This window comes from Nomascus leucogenys, chromosome 22a (genome assembly GCF_006542625.1).
Source record: "Nomascus leucogenys isolate Asia chromosome 22a, Asia_NLE_v1, whole genome shotgun sequence".
In the NCBI taxonomy this organism is placed as follows: domain Eukaryota; kingdom Metazoa; phylum Chordata; class Mammalia; order Primates; family Hylobatidae; genus Nomascus; species Nomascus leucogenys.
The window spans coordinates 83,567,317-83,583,520 of NC_044402.1; the positions used below are offsets into that span (position 1 = coordinate 83,567,317).

General features: G+C 38.7%; 1 protein-coding gene across 3 annotated transcripts in view; it reads left to right on the forward strand.

The window, feature by feature from the left end:
• Positions 1–207: 207 nt before the first annotated feature.
• NUP35 (nucleoporin 35) overlaps positions 208–16,204 on the forward strand; it is an 85,654-nt gene continuing 69,657 nt past the window's right edge. For 2 of the 3 annotated variants that reach the window (XR_004027933.1, XR_004027934.1), the window contains exons 1-4: positions 236–340; positions 4,114–4,284; positions 6,255–6,382; positions 9,399–9,456. Coding sequence is in view for 1 of the 3 variants with exons in the window: in XM_003253822.2 (XP_003253870.1) it covers positions 301–340; positions 4,114–4,284; positions 6,255–6,382; positions 9,399–9,456 (397 nt within the window). In the remaining 2 variants the exon portion in view is untranslated. Of the gene's footprint in view, positions 341–4,113; positions 4,285–6,254; positions 6,383–9,398; positions 9,457–16,204 lie in introns of all 3 variants that reach the window. The other variant, XM_003253822.2, reaches the window with a different exon arrangement.

The following is a 16,204-nucleotide window of genomic DNA, read 5'->3' on the forward strand; positions in this document are numbered from 1 at the left end:
ATAATCTGTGCTTCTATGTAACTTAAGTACCAACAAATCAGGAAGCATTCCCGGATGAAAAGCATTCATAGAACCACACGCTGGTTCGCCACCTTCCCGGTGGAAAATCCCTTTTCTCGGAAATTCTCAGCGCAAAGACTTTGCCCTATTCCAAAACGGCTTCGGCGCCCACAACTTAAGCATAGCGCAGGTCCGGAAGTTACGCAACCCCATAAGGTAGCACGCCCTTACCCGTGGGGAGCGTTTCCGCCATTTTTGAAAATTGGGAAGGTCCTGGTTTTAAGTGTAGTTGCCGACGCAATGGCAGCCTTTGCCGTGGAACCTCAGGGGCCCGCGTTAGGTGAGTGAAATATTGCTTTTCCTTGCTGGCACTGCCATCCATACTCTGGGCCTGGAGGCGGGCAAGACTGAAAGGCAGTCGTCAGGCTCTCGTCTGCTGGTTTCAGTCGCGGAGGGGGAACCCTTGGGTGCCCCCAAGTTCCTAGTCGGTCCCCTAATCGACACATCGCCTCCGTACTGCTACAAAGGTGGCGCCGGGAAGCTGTGGGCCCTGGGAGGGTGAAGAAAAGGCCGTCTGGCGGTGACTGAGCTGTGTTTGTGCCCCCACACGCCAGCCACGTTAGACTGGCCCATACCTTAACCTCTTTCTGATACCCGAGACGCGATGCTGGTTGCTGGATTCCCCGGTCCCCGGAAGTATCCCTGAGAGGAACTGACCGCGGTACACGTGGGTGGGCGGTGCCCTGAAGTGTGTGGGTGCAGTCCACTGCTTCTTGATCACCTGTGCTTCTAGTTCCTGTTTTGACTGCTCTCCGGGCTTTGCCAAAGGAATCTTGTTATTAATGGAAGCTTGAATCGTGCAACATTTAATCAACCATGTGGTTGGTAATCATTGAGATATTGTCCCTAATAGCAAGCTAGGAGTTCTCACGATATTTCCCGCCTTTAATTGGGGAAAGTGACTCAAGTATTGTAGGAGGTATTTTTCTCTAATAAGTCACGATCTGAAGTTTTTTAAAGATTCATTCCCATTATTCATTGCGGAGCCTCGTTGAAATATGTCGTCTTTGAAAAAAATCTACCACTTAACAGCACGCGGATTCCTTTTTTTCCTGCTGAGTTTTGCGACTTGTGAGAATCGTCGAAAATTTTAGAACAGAAAATAAACCATCTTGCTGTCATAGAGACTTACCTGAAAAGTTAGGTTATAACTTTCTGAGCTTGGAAAAGAGCAAATGTGATATATATGGTGTAGAAAGAGTCTTTAGATTTGAAGGGTATGTAACGCTTGCCATGTTTGGTGTAAAATAAGTTCCTTTTGAGAACAGAGTAACTTGAACTGCTTTAGTCATAAAAAAACTAAATGCATAATGTCAATAATGCAGATACTCTGCATTAAAATTTATATACAGATGTCGTCTTGGTATTTATTTTTAATATATTTTAGAGATCAGAAAACTCTTCATTTCCAGTTCCAAATTTTTCTATTCAACAAAAACATTTTGGAGTGCATATTTATTGGGGTTACAAATGTGAGTAAACCAATCCCTGTATATTGCCTTGCCAGAAATCTGACATTAGCCAGTATTAATGTTCAGGTCCACATTTTGCAGATATTCCAGGTGCCCACTGGTGTAGTAAAACTAAGGGTTGACTTCAACAAACTGTGCTTGCTAAGTACGTATCTTTTAGGAGCACAGAATATTAAATGTAATTGAGGACATGCAGCATCTTTTCCTTAAGTTTGCTTTAGGTGAAATTTAGCCTGAGGGGTGGTTAGTGACAGTCCTGATTAAGAGCCCATTGTGCCCTCCTTCCTGTCTGGTGCTTTCTTTTTTCTTTTCCTTCCTCCTTCCCTCTCTCTTTTTTGACACAGGGTCTCGCCGTGTCACCCGGGCTGGAGTGCAGTTGTGCAATCTCAGCTCACTGCATCCTCCACCTCCGGGCTTAAGCAATCCTCCCACCTCCGGGCTCAAGCAATCCTCCCACCTCAGCCTCCCAGGGGCTGAGACCACAGGCGTGTACCGCCATGCCCAGCTACTTTTTGTATTTTTGGTAGAGACAAGATTTCGCCATTTTGTCCAGACTGGTCTCGAACTGAGCTCGAGCGATCCTTCCGCCTCGGCCTCCCAAAATCCTGGGATTACAGGCTTGAGCCTTCTACTGTGTCTGTATGTATCCAGATATATCAGAACTTTTCTTAAGCCAATTCTTACTTTATTTTGCTATAATTTTTTTTTTCTTTTAGGGAGGGGGAGTGAATAGTGGATGTTACCAAAAACTTTGCATTTAATATGGTATTCTGAATATCTGTTAAGAATATGCTTTTGTTTAGACTTTTGGTTTGATTTTAGTGGATCTTCTTACGAAATATTTCTATAGTGCCATGTAACATGGTAACTAGCACTTTATAAAATAAATGCAATGTATTTAGAGTTTTTCACACCTTGTTTTAGCATTTGCTTTATTCATTTATTGAATTTTTTTTTATCTTTTATACCCTTGTTAATGTTTAGGCCTAGTATAATGGGAAATAAGAGGAAGACTAAATAGTTGGCAGCTTTTGGATATTAAGAAACAGATTTTTAAGACTGTCTAGAAGTTAAGTAATAGATAATAAAAAAACATACAAATAACATAGCAAACATTTGACCCTTCTGAGTGCAGTGAGTCACACTCAGGCTTGTCGCCTAGTTGAAAATTATTTTCATAAGCAGAGATTGCAAATTCTACATTTATACTTTACTCAGTTTTTGCTATTATAAAATATTTGTTGAAAATAATAATTCATATTTATTGAGCACCTAACTGTATATCAGGTACCAGGTCAAGCTATACTTGCTGTAATTCTAACAAAAGCTGTGTTAGTGGATGCTAGCTATGGTTATTCCCTTTTGCTGAAAGAACTTGAACCCACATCTTTGACCCCATAGCCCATTGTTTTTCTTATTCTGCTATTTTGCTCTGAAATTAGAATTATATAGCTCACTCATCTTCATAAGGGAAATAATATCTACTCTATAGATTGTGAGGATTAATTTTGTATCAATTGTGAGGTTTCAGTTCTCTTAAGTTGGCTTTATATTAGGGGGATAGTTAATGGCGATTCTTTAATTTTTTTTTTTTTTTTTAAATAAAAAAGATGAGATCTCAGTGTGTTGCCCAGTCTGGTCTTGAACTCCTGAGCTCAAGTGATTCTCCTGCCTTGGCCTTCCAAAGTGCTAGGATTGCAGGCGCGCCGTCACCATGCCCAGCTGTGATTATTCTTGACTTAAACTAACGATTAAGAAAAAAAATACAAAAATAAGTTTTCAACTCTTTTCAACGTGTTTCTGAGTTAGGGTGCTAGTTATCACTGTTATTTTGTAAGTACTCTAATACATGCATGGTTACAGTTTTATCACAATAATGATGAACTTTTTATGGGGAAGAAAAAGAAACAATTTAGCAAGCTAAAGCCATTGTGTTTGATGTGCTAAGACTTTGTATATATGAGTAGTGCAGCCTGTCCTTGTTTTCGGTTGTTACGTAGTCCAAACTGATTCGGAAATGGAAAGAACTTATTAGTGTGATTTTTAAACCCCTGAAATAATGTAAACAAAAATAGCTGTCACAGATTAATATTGTGATGCCAGGTGTAGTGGCTTCACGCCTTTAATCTCAGCACTTTGGGAGGCCAAGGCTGGTGGATCACCTGAGCTCAGGAGCTCCAGAGCAGCCTGGGCAGCATGGTGAAACCCCATTTCTACAAAAAAAAATACAAAAATTAGCTGGGCGTGGTGCAGGCCTGTAGACTTAGCTACTGAGAGGCTGAGGAGGGAGGATCGCTTGAGCCTTGGAGGTGAAGATTGCAGTGAGCTGAGATTGCGCCTCTGCACTCCAGCCTGGTGACAGAGCGAGGCTCCTACTCAAAAAAAGAAAAAAAAAGTGAATACAAGATAACTTTACATTTTTCTAGAAATATTTTTTGTGGCTTTTAAAATAATAAATTCAACTATGGTTCTATTATATCTAAAAGTTTTGATTAAATTTTCAAAATTACGTTAGATTCTTGCATGTTTTTGTCAGATACTGTAACAGAAAAGTCCTTAATTTATTTTTTGATTCATGTAGGATCTGAACCAATGATGCTGGGTTCACCCACATCTCCAAAGCCAGGAGTTAATGCCCAGTTCTTACCTGGATTTTTAATGGGGGATTTGCCAGCTCCGGTGACTCCACAACCTCGATCAATTAGTGGCCCTTCAGTAGGAGTAATGGAAATGAGATCACCTTTACTTGCAGGTAGGTGAATTGCTTAAAATAATTTTATAGACATGCTAGATACAGGGATGTCCAATTTTTTGGCTTCCCTGGACCACATTGGAAGAAGAATTGACTTGGGCCACACATAAAATACAGTAACTCTAATAATAGCTGATGAGCTAAAAAAAAAAAAATGCAAAAAAAATCTTAAAATGTTTTAAGAAAGTTTACCAATTTGTGTTGGGCCACATTCAAAGCCATCCTGGGCTTCATGTGGTGTTCAAGCCATGGGTGGGACAAGCTAGTGCTAGAATTTAAAAAAGTGTAATGGCGCAGCATTCACCCTCATCAATACATTCATTAACTAGAAAAAATTAAGCAATGTGTCTATTATAAAGCCAAGCTTTTATTTTAAGGCTCTTGGAATAGAGGTGTAAGTAGTATAAGCTATAATTCCTAGAGCCACTAAAATGTATTCTATGTTTTATTCATTCTAAGATGCCTTTGAATTGGCTTTTAAGTACCACTAGGAAAGATAACCCTAAATATGACACAATGCTAAGATGCCATTTTTTTGTAAAATTTCTATTTTGGAGATGTCAGAGTGTGGTAGGGGGAAGAGTGCCTCATAGAGTTGATGAAATACCATCATTTAGCTTCAACTGAATTCATTTAAAGTAATTCATTTTAAGATACAAGAATAGGAAATAATCGGTCAAAAGAAGTGTAACTTGAAGATGTAAATACGAATTCTGCCTTGAGTCTTAGTGAATTGAGATTCTCACATATAGTGGGTTTAAGGAAACTGGGGGGAGGTTTTATACACAGAATTTGTGATTGTCAGGGCAAAGTATTGTAAATACAAAGCCTGTATTTATTACAGAACTCCTTTAGCAAAGAAATATTTTAAAAATGACTTCAAAGTTTTAACTGAGTAGTGAGAATTAGATACAGAAGTGTTGAATTCTAATTGTGAGCTAATATCCTTTAGTAGTTGTTCAAGTGAAAACTCTTTTTACCTTAATTGCCCTTTAAAGTATTTTTGCTTTAAAATGGTTTATTATTTAGGATTTATCAGGGAGAATTATAAATTATATTTGAAGTAATTCTTTTAACATTAAACATTAAATTTCAAATGTGTTTTTTTATTATGGTAGCCAACATATATTGATTGCTTATGAGCCTGGCAGTATGCTAATCATTATTTTGTTAATCTTAAAGGGTAGGTAATAGTATCCCCATCTTTAAAAAGAGAAAACTGAGGCTAAATGCAATAAGTAATTTGCTGAAGCTCACTTGCTAGTAAGTGAGAGAGCACTATAAACCTCAGGTTAGTCTTATTCCATAGACTGTGCTCTAAATAGCTGAAGCTGTACAGTCCAGGCTCAGACCTTAGTCTTACCGATGGCCTGGGCTGCATCACTATTTGACATTGCATGTTCTCTGATCAATAAAGACATCTTTATGTCACAGAACCTGGTCCTTTTACTATGTCTTTATTATGTACTTAAATCTATTTCTACTGTGAGAAACATGAATGGGATCTACTTAATCTAGATAGTCAAACTCTACATTAGGGAATTATATTTATTCAGGAATCTACAGATTGGAGCTGTTTAGTACCTACTTTCAAGTGAGAAATGGGATCAAGTTTTGTATTTAAATGTTAAGCGTTTTGTAGAGCGAGCAAAAGTTACATGTGTTTTCTGAAAACTAAGATTTTCTTTAACTGCTTACTCTGAATCCTTTTATTCAAAGTGCACTCTGTGGATCAGCAGCATTGGCATCACCTGGGAGCTTATTAGAACTGTATAATCTCAGGCTTCACCCTACACCTTCTGAATCAGAGTCTGCATTTTAACAAGGTCCCCAGGTGACTGTTCAGCATATTAAAGTTTGAAAAGAACTAGGAGACAAGATTTTAAGTCAGTATTTCAAAAATATAAATTTTAAAAATCTTACCAAAAAGATAGAAGAATCCTTTTTTTTTTTTTTCTTGTACACTGTAGGTGGGTCACCACCACAACCAGTTGTACCAGCTCATAAAGATAAAAGTGGCGCTCCACCAGTTAGAAGTATATATGATGACATTTCTAGCCCAGGACTTGGATCAACACCTTTAACTTCAAGAAGACAGGTAATATAAATACCCTTTTGATCCACAGTGAACAACATCATGGTTTTATGTGGCTGTTCAGTGAGAGTGAATACTTTGAAATGTTTCCCTGAAGTCTGTTTTAATGTAACTATGTTGCACAGAATAAGCATTAAACACATCATAGAATCTACTTAAATTGTGTTGATGATGAACTGTACTTAACAGTGTAGAACTCTAGATTTTCTCTAGAGTAGGTAATTCTCAGGTTTTTATAGGTATGCCTTATCCACCTGCCCATACCTCCAACCTGCTTAATATACATGTAGAATGTGATTATGGTTTAAATCATTCTGATTGTTTAAGAAGTTTAATATTTAATATTTAAAAATTATGTGAAAGAACAAATGAAAATTTAGAGTTTCATCTAGATCTAGGGCACTAGTCAGCTGAGAAGTAGAATGGACTTGTCTTTATTTTCTTCTTTTTTTAGGGTCCCCAACAGGGTCCTGCTCAGTTGCCCAGGCTAGAGTGCAGTGGCACAGTCATAACTCTGCAGCCTTGAACTCCTGGGTTTAACCAATCCTCCTGCCTCAACTGTCCTATTGGGATATAGGCATGTGCTGCTATGCCTGGCTAATTGTATTTTTTTTTTTTTTTTGTAGAGATGAGGTCTTGCCAGATTCAGGTGATCCTCGCACCTTGACCTCTCAAAGCACTAGATTATAAATGTGAGCCACTGTGCCTGGCTGACTTTAAGTAGAAAATTTAGTAGCTTCATAGACAAAAGTGTTGTTTCCTATAATTATTGTGCTTAGTAGGACGTATAAACAAAGTTTCAGTTAAGTTGATAAGTTCTTTATATAAAGATATGTCTGCTATTTGCTTCAGATATGTTTTATGCCTTTCCCTGAATTGTATTTAGTGAAGTTGAGAGTTCAAGAATATTAGAAAGCATTTTTCAGTGGATTCGTGCTGTTGATAGGCTTGATGTGTCTGGCATACTAGGCTTACTTGTCAAGTAAAGCAAAATTCATTCACTGTGGCAAACAGATTACTGTTTCTTCCCAACACTGCTAGACCTGCCTTCCTGTCCAACAGGAGCCACTAGCTAAGTGTGGCTGTTGATACTAGAGATATAGCCAGTCTTTATTGAGATATACTTTAAGTATAAAATACACACCAGAGTTTGGAGACTTGGAAAGAATGTAAGGTATCTTATTTTTTTATGTTGATTTCATATTGAAATGATAATGTTTTGGATGTGTTTGGCTAAATAAACTATTACTAAATTTCACCTGTTTGTACTTTTAACATGTGCCTACTAGAAATGGTAAAATTACACGTATGGCATTTGTTGTTCCTAATGGATAGATACCCTGGTCTGGGATGGTTTTCTAAAGGTTGATAAGCAAAGCTTATGATTAGTTTGGTATGAAGGCTGGGCGTGTTGGTGCACGCCTGTAATCCCAGCACTTTGGGAGGCCGAGGTGGGCGGATTGCTTGATTTTTATGTGTTTTTATTTATTATTATTATTTTTTGAGACAGTCTTGCTCTATCACCCAGACTAGAGTGCAGTGAAATGCTCATGCCCCACTGTAGCATCAACATCCTGGGCTCAAGTGATCCTCCCACCTCTTCTCCCTAGTAGCAGGGACTACAGATGTGCACCACCTTGCCTGGCTAACTTTTGTATTTTTTGTAGAGACGGGATTTGTTCTGTTGCCCAGACTGGTCTTGAACTCCTGAGCTCAAGTAATCCACCTTCCTTGGCCTCCAAAAGTGCCGGGATTACAGGTGTGAGCCACTGTGCTGGGCTTTGGGCAGATTGCTTGAACCCATGAATTTGAGATCAGCTTGGGCTACATGGCGAAACTCTGTCTCTACTGAAAATACAAAAAAAAAAAAAAAATTGGCTAGATGTGGTGGTGTGTACTACAGTCCCAACTACTCAGAAGGCTGAGGTGAGACGATTGCTTGAGCCTGGGAAGCTCAGGCTACAGTGGGATGTGATCGTGTTACTGCACTCAGCCTGGGTGACAGAGTGAGACCCTGTCTCAAAAATAAAATAATAAAAATTAAAAAATTAAAAAATTGTTTGTTACAAGAACCACTGGCTTCTAAATTTGTTCAAGTTTTCATTACTTCTCTGATGATACAGACAAAGGCTTACAGATATTGCTGTATTCAAAATGTTTGAAAGACTCATGGGTCATAATTTATAAAGAATGTTTTTGATTTGAAAGTTGGTAAGAATATTATTGCTAGATTAGAGCCCAAATTAGTTATGCCCCCTGGAATTTGCTCAACCTTTTTCTAATCATGAAAGAGTTGGCATTAATAATTGAAGAATAAATTTTATATCTCTCCCAATGTTCTCTCAGCATTTAGTTCTGGTTGCTAAATGAAGCTATTTGAGGTTTCCTTAGTTTAATTAGAATCTGTTTTAAAAAATCTTTATTGAGTTCTAGAGAGATTCTGTTCTCATTTATTGATTGGATATTGTCTTTGTTTTAGAAGGATTTTTAACTATTTTAATCCTTAATTTTCTTATATTTAAAGGAACTAAAATGGATAATTTGGAACTTTCTACTGGTAGTGGTAGAGATATGCTGTCTTTTATTGTTTAGACTGATTTGAATCTATAGTATTTCATGGTTTCTAAGTATCTGTTGAAAATCAAATTTTGTCACCCTTCTGTTTTTCTGTATGAACTTGGTCATTTAAAAAATTACCATTATCTCTGTTATTTCAAATATTGTACATTAGAAACTAAAAACAAATAGTTACCATGTCACGTTTTACAGAAGATAGTCTTTTTTTTTTTTTAACATAATATGACTTTTCTTATATTAAACGAATACTAAGGGATCTAGTAAATTTTAGGTTAATGCTGTTTAACTTACGGGGAAAATAGAGTGCCTTTGTACTTTGAGCTAATTAGAGGCATCTCCAGCACATGATAAAAATTCAGTTATCCATTGAATGAAGCCTTTTAACACTTACTGTATTTATGTTTGCATTTTCACCATAACACTTTCTTCTGTTTTTGTGTAGCCAAACATTTCAGTAATGCAGAGTCCTCTTGTTGGAGTTACATCTACTCCTGGAACAGGTAAGTGATTCTTTCTTTTTTTTTTTTTTTTTAAAAGACACGGTCTGGCTCTGCTACCCACGCTGGAGTGCAGTGGTGTGATCATGGAGTAAACAACTCTGACACCAAATACTTCTCTATTCTTCAAATGAATTTAATGTAAGATGTTTTTTGGTAACTGCCAAAATTTTTTATTTTAAATTTCAAACTTGGAGATTTTCCAAAATCTCTATAACTTCTTTCAGGAAGGAAATACTTTGTATATTGATTATTTTCTGAATCAAATCACCCTAAAGGTATGATGGGGTGAATATTCAGAATATCTTTTTAAGAAATTGTATACTTAATAGATGTTTGAAGTGTCTCCTTAGTTATTAAAACTTGCCAATAAAAAAGCCATTGCAATTGGGATGAAAAGGAGTAGTTAAGACACTGAATAATAAAGGTGTTTTGAGAGATGTTAATGCATAGTTATAAATCTAAATGCCATTGAATAGAAGCAACCACTAATTATATACCTAGTTTTTCTTTAAGATTAATGGCTTTTTAATAATCATCATTATCCTTAGCAGAGTTCTTCATATGTAGTCATATGTGTATAATCCCATCAAATGTTTATTCAGCAAATATTTGAGCACCTAACTATGTACTCTGGGAAATAGTAAACAAAATAGATATTCCCTGCCTTTATGGAACATACATTTATTTGCAGAATTTACATTTATAAACAAAACAAGTAAATTATAAAGTTTGTTAGAAGGCATTGCATTTTGTGGAGGAAAAAATTAAGCAGCAAAGGGGGGAAGGGGGTGGAGACTTAGAGTTTTAAATAGGGTAATGTATTAGTTTTCTGTTGCTGCCATAACTACCACAAACATAAAAGTGGCTTAAACAATACAAATTCATTATCTGTCATTTCTGCAGGTCAGAAGTTTGAAATGGGTCTTGGTGGGCTAAAATCTAGACATTGGCGGGGCTGTGTTCATTTGTGGAGGTTCTAGACAAAAATCTATTTTTCTTTTTTTTTGAGATGGAGTCTTGCTCTGTCGCCCAGGTTAGAGTGCAGTGGCACCATCTTGGCTCACTGCAACCTCCGCCTGCTGGGTTCAAGTGATTCTCCTACCTCAGCCTCCCGAGTAGCTGGGATTACAGGTGCTTACCACTGCGCGTGGCTAATTTTTTTTTTTGTATTTTTGGTAGAGATGGTGTTTCACAATCTTGGCCAGGCTGGTCTCGAATTCCTGACCTTGTGATCTGCCTGCCTCGGCCTCCCAAAGTGCTGGGATTACAGGCTTGAGCCACCGTGCCCGGCTGGCAATAATCTATTTTCTTGCCTTTTCCATTTCTAGAGGCTACTTACTTTTCTTGGCTTGTGGTTCCCTTCCTCCATCTTCACAGTCAGCAACTTTGTAACTCTCTGACCATTCTTCTGTAGTCACATCTCCCTCTCTCTTTTAAAGACCCTTGTGAATACACTGGGCCCTTCTAGATAATCTAGGATAATCTTTGTATTTTAAGGTCAGTTGATTAGCAGCCTTAATTCCACCTGCAACCTTAATTCCCTTTGCCATGTAATGTAACATTCACAGGTTCCAGGGATTAGGTCATGGACATCATTTGGGGACCTACCCAGCTTATTCCACCTACCACTGATAGTTAGGGGACAAGTAAACTTTACTCAAAAGTCTGTAAGTGAGGGAGGTAGGGAATAGTATTCTAGAAGGAGGGAACAGTGTGTCTGGAGTGTTCAAAGAAGAATAAGGGGACAGTGACTGAAATGGAGTAAGTGAGGGGGAGAATAGAAAATGAGGTCAGAGAGGAGAGGTAATGGGGGCAGAAGTATTACAGGGCCCTGTAGGTTATTGTCACAATTGGTCTTTACCCAGAAAAGGTGGAAGACATTAAGGGTGAGACTGTTTCTGGGTTCAACTAGTTTGGGAGTAAAAATTAGAAGCAAGGAGACAAGTTAGGAGGCTACTTGTAGCAATCTAGGTGAGAGATGATAGTGATAGAAAAAGAAGGCAGGCAAGAAGGAAAAGAATACAATAACAGGGAAAGATGGAACATAAGAAACAATAGCAAGACAGTAGATTTTAAACTAAGCAAATCAGGCACGTACCTGTAGTTCCAGCTACTCGGAAGGCTGAGGCAGGAGGATTGCTTGAGCCCAGGAATTCGAGGTTGCAGTGAGCTGATTTTGTCACTGCACTCCAGCTTGGGTGACAGAACGACCCTATCTCTAAAAAAAAAGTAAATAAAAATTAAAAAAAAAAAAAGCAAAAAAACTAACCAAATTAACAATTATGTAAAATGTATTAAACACTCTGGTTAAGGCAGGTATTGTCAGAATGGATAACAAAAGGAACACCCAATACAAATTGGATCCTTTGAATCCTCCAAGTCTGAATTTCTTGAGGTAGTCTGTGAGCACTCATTGGCCGTGTCTTTAAAGTCTACATTTCTAGTAAAATGTTCTTCAAGGAAACTTAGTCATTTTCTTTTCTTTTTTTTTTTTTTTTTTTTTTTTTTTTTTGAGATGGAGTCTCGCTCTGTCGCCCAGGCTGGAGTGCAGTGGCGCAATCTCAGCTCACTGCAAGCTCCACCTCCTGGGTTCACGCCATTCTCCTGCCTCAGCCTCTCCAAGTAGCTGGGACTACAGGCGCCCGCCACCATGCCCGGCTAATTTTTTTGTATTTTGAGTAGAGACGGGGTTTCACCATGGTCTCGATCTCCTGACCTCGTGATCCGCCCGCCTTGGCCTCCCAAAGTGCTGGGATTACAAGCGTGAGCCACCGCGCCCGGCCAGGGCTGTGTTTCTCTCTGGAGGCCTTGGGTATGAATCTGCTTCCAAGCTCCTTCAAGTTGTTGGCAGAATTTAGTTCTGTGTGGTTATGGGAATGAATGAGGTCCCTCTCCTTGCTGGCTGTTACCTTAAGATCTTAACTTCTAGAGGCTGCCCTCACTCCTTGGCTCATGGCTCTCCATCTTCCATCTTCAGATATAGCAATGGCAGATCAAGTCTTTTGTTATGCTTCATATCTCTCTAACTTTACTTTTCTGCCTTCTCCTGGTGATTAGAGCTCATTTGATCATGTCAGGCCCATGAGGATAATCTGAGATAGTTCCTTATTCTAAAGTCAGCTGAGTAGTAACCCTAAGTTCCTCTGCAAAGTTCCTTCACAGCAGTACCTGGATTGGTTGATTGGATTACCAATCAGTCAAATCAGGGGACAGAAATCTTGGAGGCCTCTTTAGGCTGGGCGCAGTGGCTCATGCCAGTAATCCCAGCAGTTTAGGAGGCCGAGGAGGGCAGATCACTTGAGGCCAGGAGTTTGAGACCAGGCTGGCCAACATGGGGAAACCCTGTCTCTAGTAAAAATATAAAAATTAGCCAGGCATGGTGGTGCACGCTTGTAATCTCAGCTACTTGGGAGGCTGAGGTAGGAGGATCATTTGAACCTGGGAGGCAGAGGTTGGAGTGAGCTGAGATCGAGCCACTGCACTCCAGCCTGGGTGACAGAGCGAGACTTTGTCTCCAAAAACAATAAATCTTGGAGGCCTTTTCTTTTTTTTTTTTTTTTTTGAGACGGAGTCTCACTCTGTCACCCAGGCTGGAGCGCAGTGGCGCAATCTCGGCTCACTGCAAGCTCCGCCTTGGAGGCCTTTTTAGAAGTCTATCTACTGTGTATGTCATGATCAAACATCTAGAATGTCACCCTAATCTTTTCAGCCACATAACTGAGGTTGAATGTCTAGGAAAATGAGTTCTGAACAGCCTTAAGCTGATCAAACTGTAACAAATAGGTGGATGATGATGCTTTGTCACACACAGAAATGGTGACTATTCAGTTATTTGAGTCATGCCAGGTGCCACTGGCTCACGCCTGTAATCCCGAGGCAGGTGGATCACTTGAGTCCAGGAGTTTTGAGACCAGCCTGGGCAACAGAGTGAGATGCCTGTCTCTACAAAAAAAATTAAAAAATTAGCCTGGCATGGTGGCACGCACACACCTCTAGTCTGAGCTACCTCGGAGGCTGGGGTTAGGAGGATCACTTGAGCCTGGAAAGTCAAGGCTGTAGTGAACAGTGATCACACCACTGCATTCCAACCTGGGTGACAGAGTGAGACCTTGTTTCAAAGAAATAAAATAATTGAGTCAGTAAGTGACCCCAGGGACATTGAAAATCCAAAAACAGGGCTGGGTGTGGCATGATGGCACATGCCTATAATTCCAGCGCTATGGGAGGTCAAGGTGGGAAGACTGCTTGAGGCGGGGAGTTTAAGGCTGCAGGCAGCTGTGATTGCACCACTGCACGCCAGCCTAGGTGGCAGCGAGACCTCAAAGAAAAAAAAAATGCAAAAACACATAATGTTAAGTAATGTTTTACATTTTAGCGGCTTAGTTGACTGAAAAGCATACATTTTAATTTTCCTACTGTTGTCAAGTAGAAAAGCACAAGATTAATGTTAATAAATATCTTTTTGTTAACTTATTTTTTTTCTAATATAGTAACTTCTGTGAGGTTTTGTAATTGTAGAAACTATATATGAAAATACAAGAGCTGTGATAGGAAAAATACCTATCATGAATTGGCCACTGGGAGCCACTGCTGCTTCTACTTTGAGCTTAAGGAATTTACGTATAGAAAGTCTTAATGGGACATAAGTGACAAAGAATATTTTTTAAAAGATGACAAGGTGTGGAGACCTATCATGTATGGCCAATGATAGGCAAGAAATAGAGAAAGAGAATTGACAGGAAAATTGAGGGGAAAACCTAGATTTTTCATTTAGAGCTATATATATATATATTTTTAGCTCCTGTATTTAGTATTAAGTGAAGTTTTTTTTGGATGATTAGTAAATCTTAGCTTTCTGAGATTGGCAGATGTCATGGGATATAATGGCATGACTGCCACTTTATGCTTAGGTTGTTTTCTACATCCAATAAAGAGGTTGGTGGGTTTATTTTATTTTATTTTTTAAACGTTCTGTAACTGATGTTAAGATCTTTTTTAGAATATTATTTCTGGTGCAGGAAAACATTGGTCATAAGTCAAAATAGGAAATCTGGATTAAAGAATATAAGAAACTCTTAGTCATGGTATATTACTGCCCCTGGTAAAGAACATTGAATGTATTTGCTCTACTTTCCCCATCCTCATCCCTCAATATTTTTTTCTGCTGCAATTTAAGTTTTCTTCTGCTTTTCTTCTTCCTTTATATTTTTTATTACTTTTTTTCTTGAGAAGTTCTTTCACTTATATATTAGCTCTCTTCCAAAATGGTAGGTCACTAGTTAATTAACTAGAATCAATATTTGTGTTAGCATATTGTTAACAGGTTAAGTGTGATATTAAGTGATAGTAGCACTTTATGGCTGCTTTTGTTGATGCAAGGACCTCAGAGTTTTGATCGTGTTCCTGGAAGTGGGGGCCAAAAGGGACTCTTCTTTTTCTGGTTTGGGTTAGGTACTCCTTACGTGTGTTCCTTTTAAAGCTCTCTCTGCTTGGCTGTCATCTGTCTTTATTACTTGATTATGAACTCCTTCGAGACAGAGATTTTTCCTGTGTCTTCAGTGTTTACCCATTTCAGAGCTGGGTACAAAGGGCCTAACATTAATCCTGTGCTTTTCCACTTGACAACAATAAGAAAATTAAAATACATGCTTTTCAGTAGACTAAGAGAGCTGCTAAAATGTAAAACATTACTTAACATTATGGTTTTGCATTTCTTTCTTTATTTTTTTTTTTGAGAAAAGATCTCGCTGTCATCCAGGCTGGAGTGCAGTGGTGCAGTCATAGCTCCTTGCAGCCTTAAACTCCCAGGCTCAAGCAGTCCTCCCACCTCGACCTCCCATAGTGCTGGAATTATAGGCATGTGCCACCATGCCATACCCAGCCCTTTGTAAATGTTTGTTGACTAAATAAATATATTGATGGATATAAGCTGTAGAGAGTTGAATGGTGGCCTCCATACAATATGTCCACATCCTAATCACTGGAACCTGTGACTGTTAACTTACATATGATTGAGTTAAGGATTTTCAGAGGGGAGACTCTGAAGGAGAGTCTAAAGAGTTAAGGAGGGAAGGGGAGAGAATCCTGGATTGCCTGGATGGTGCCTAAATCAAATCACAAGGGTCCTTGTAGATAAGAGGCAGAAAGAAATTTGAAACTGAAGAGGAAGAGAAACATATAGAGGAGAGAGAAGGTGATATTCAGAAGGGGGCAGAGATTAGAGTGTTTCCAAAGCATGCTATGAGTCACCGAAAGGTGGAGGAGGCAAGCAGTAGATCCTTCCTTAGAGTCTGCAGCAGGCATGCCACCTTGCCAACAACATAATTTTGGACTTTGGGCCTCTAGAACTTGTGAGAGAATAAATTTCTGTTTTAAACCATCCAGTTTGTGGTAATTTGTTACAGCAGCCACAGGTAACTAATATATGTAAATATTGTTTTGAGACAATGACATTCCAACACCAGTATCCACTACCAAATAAGAGGATTGGAGTATTTGCATCCAACTTGGCAAGGCATGACTTTTCTTTAATAATACTGAATAAAAACTATCCTTATTCTAGACTGTGTAGCTTCTTATTGCTGCTGAACCAATTATCACAAATTAATATCTTAAAACAACACAAATTTATTGTGTTACAGTTATGGAGGTCAGAAGTCTGAAGTAGGCCTCAGTGGACTAAAATCAAGATGTTAGCAGGACTGCATTCCTTTCTGGAGGCTCTAGAGGAGAATTTTTTTTTTCTTTT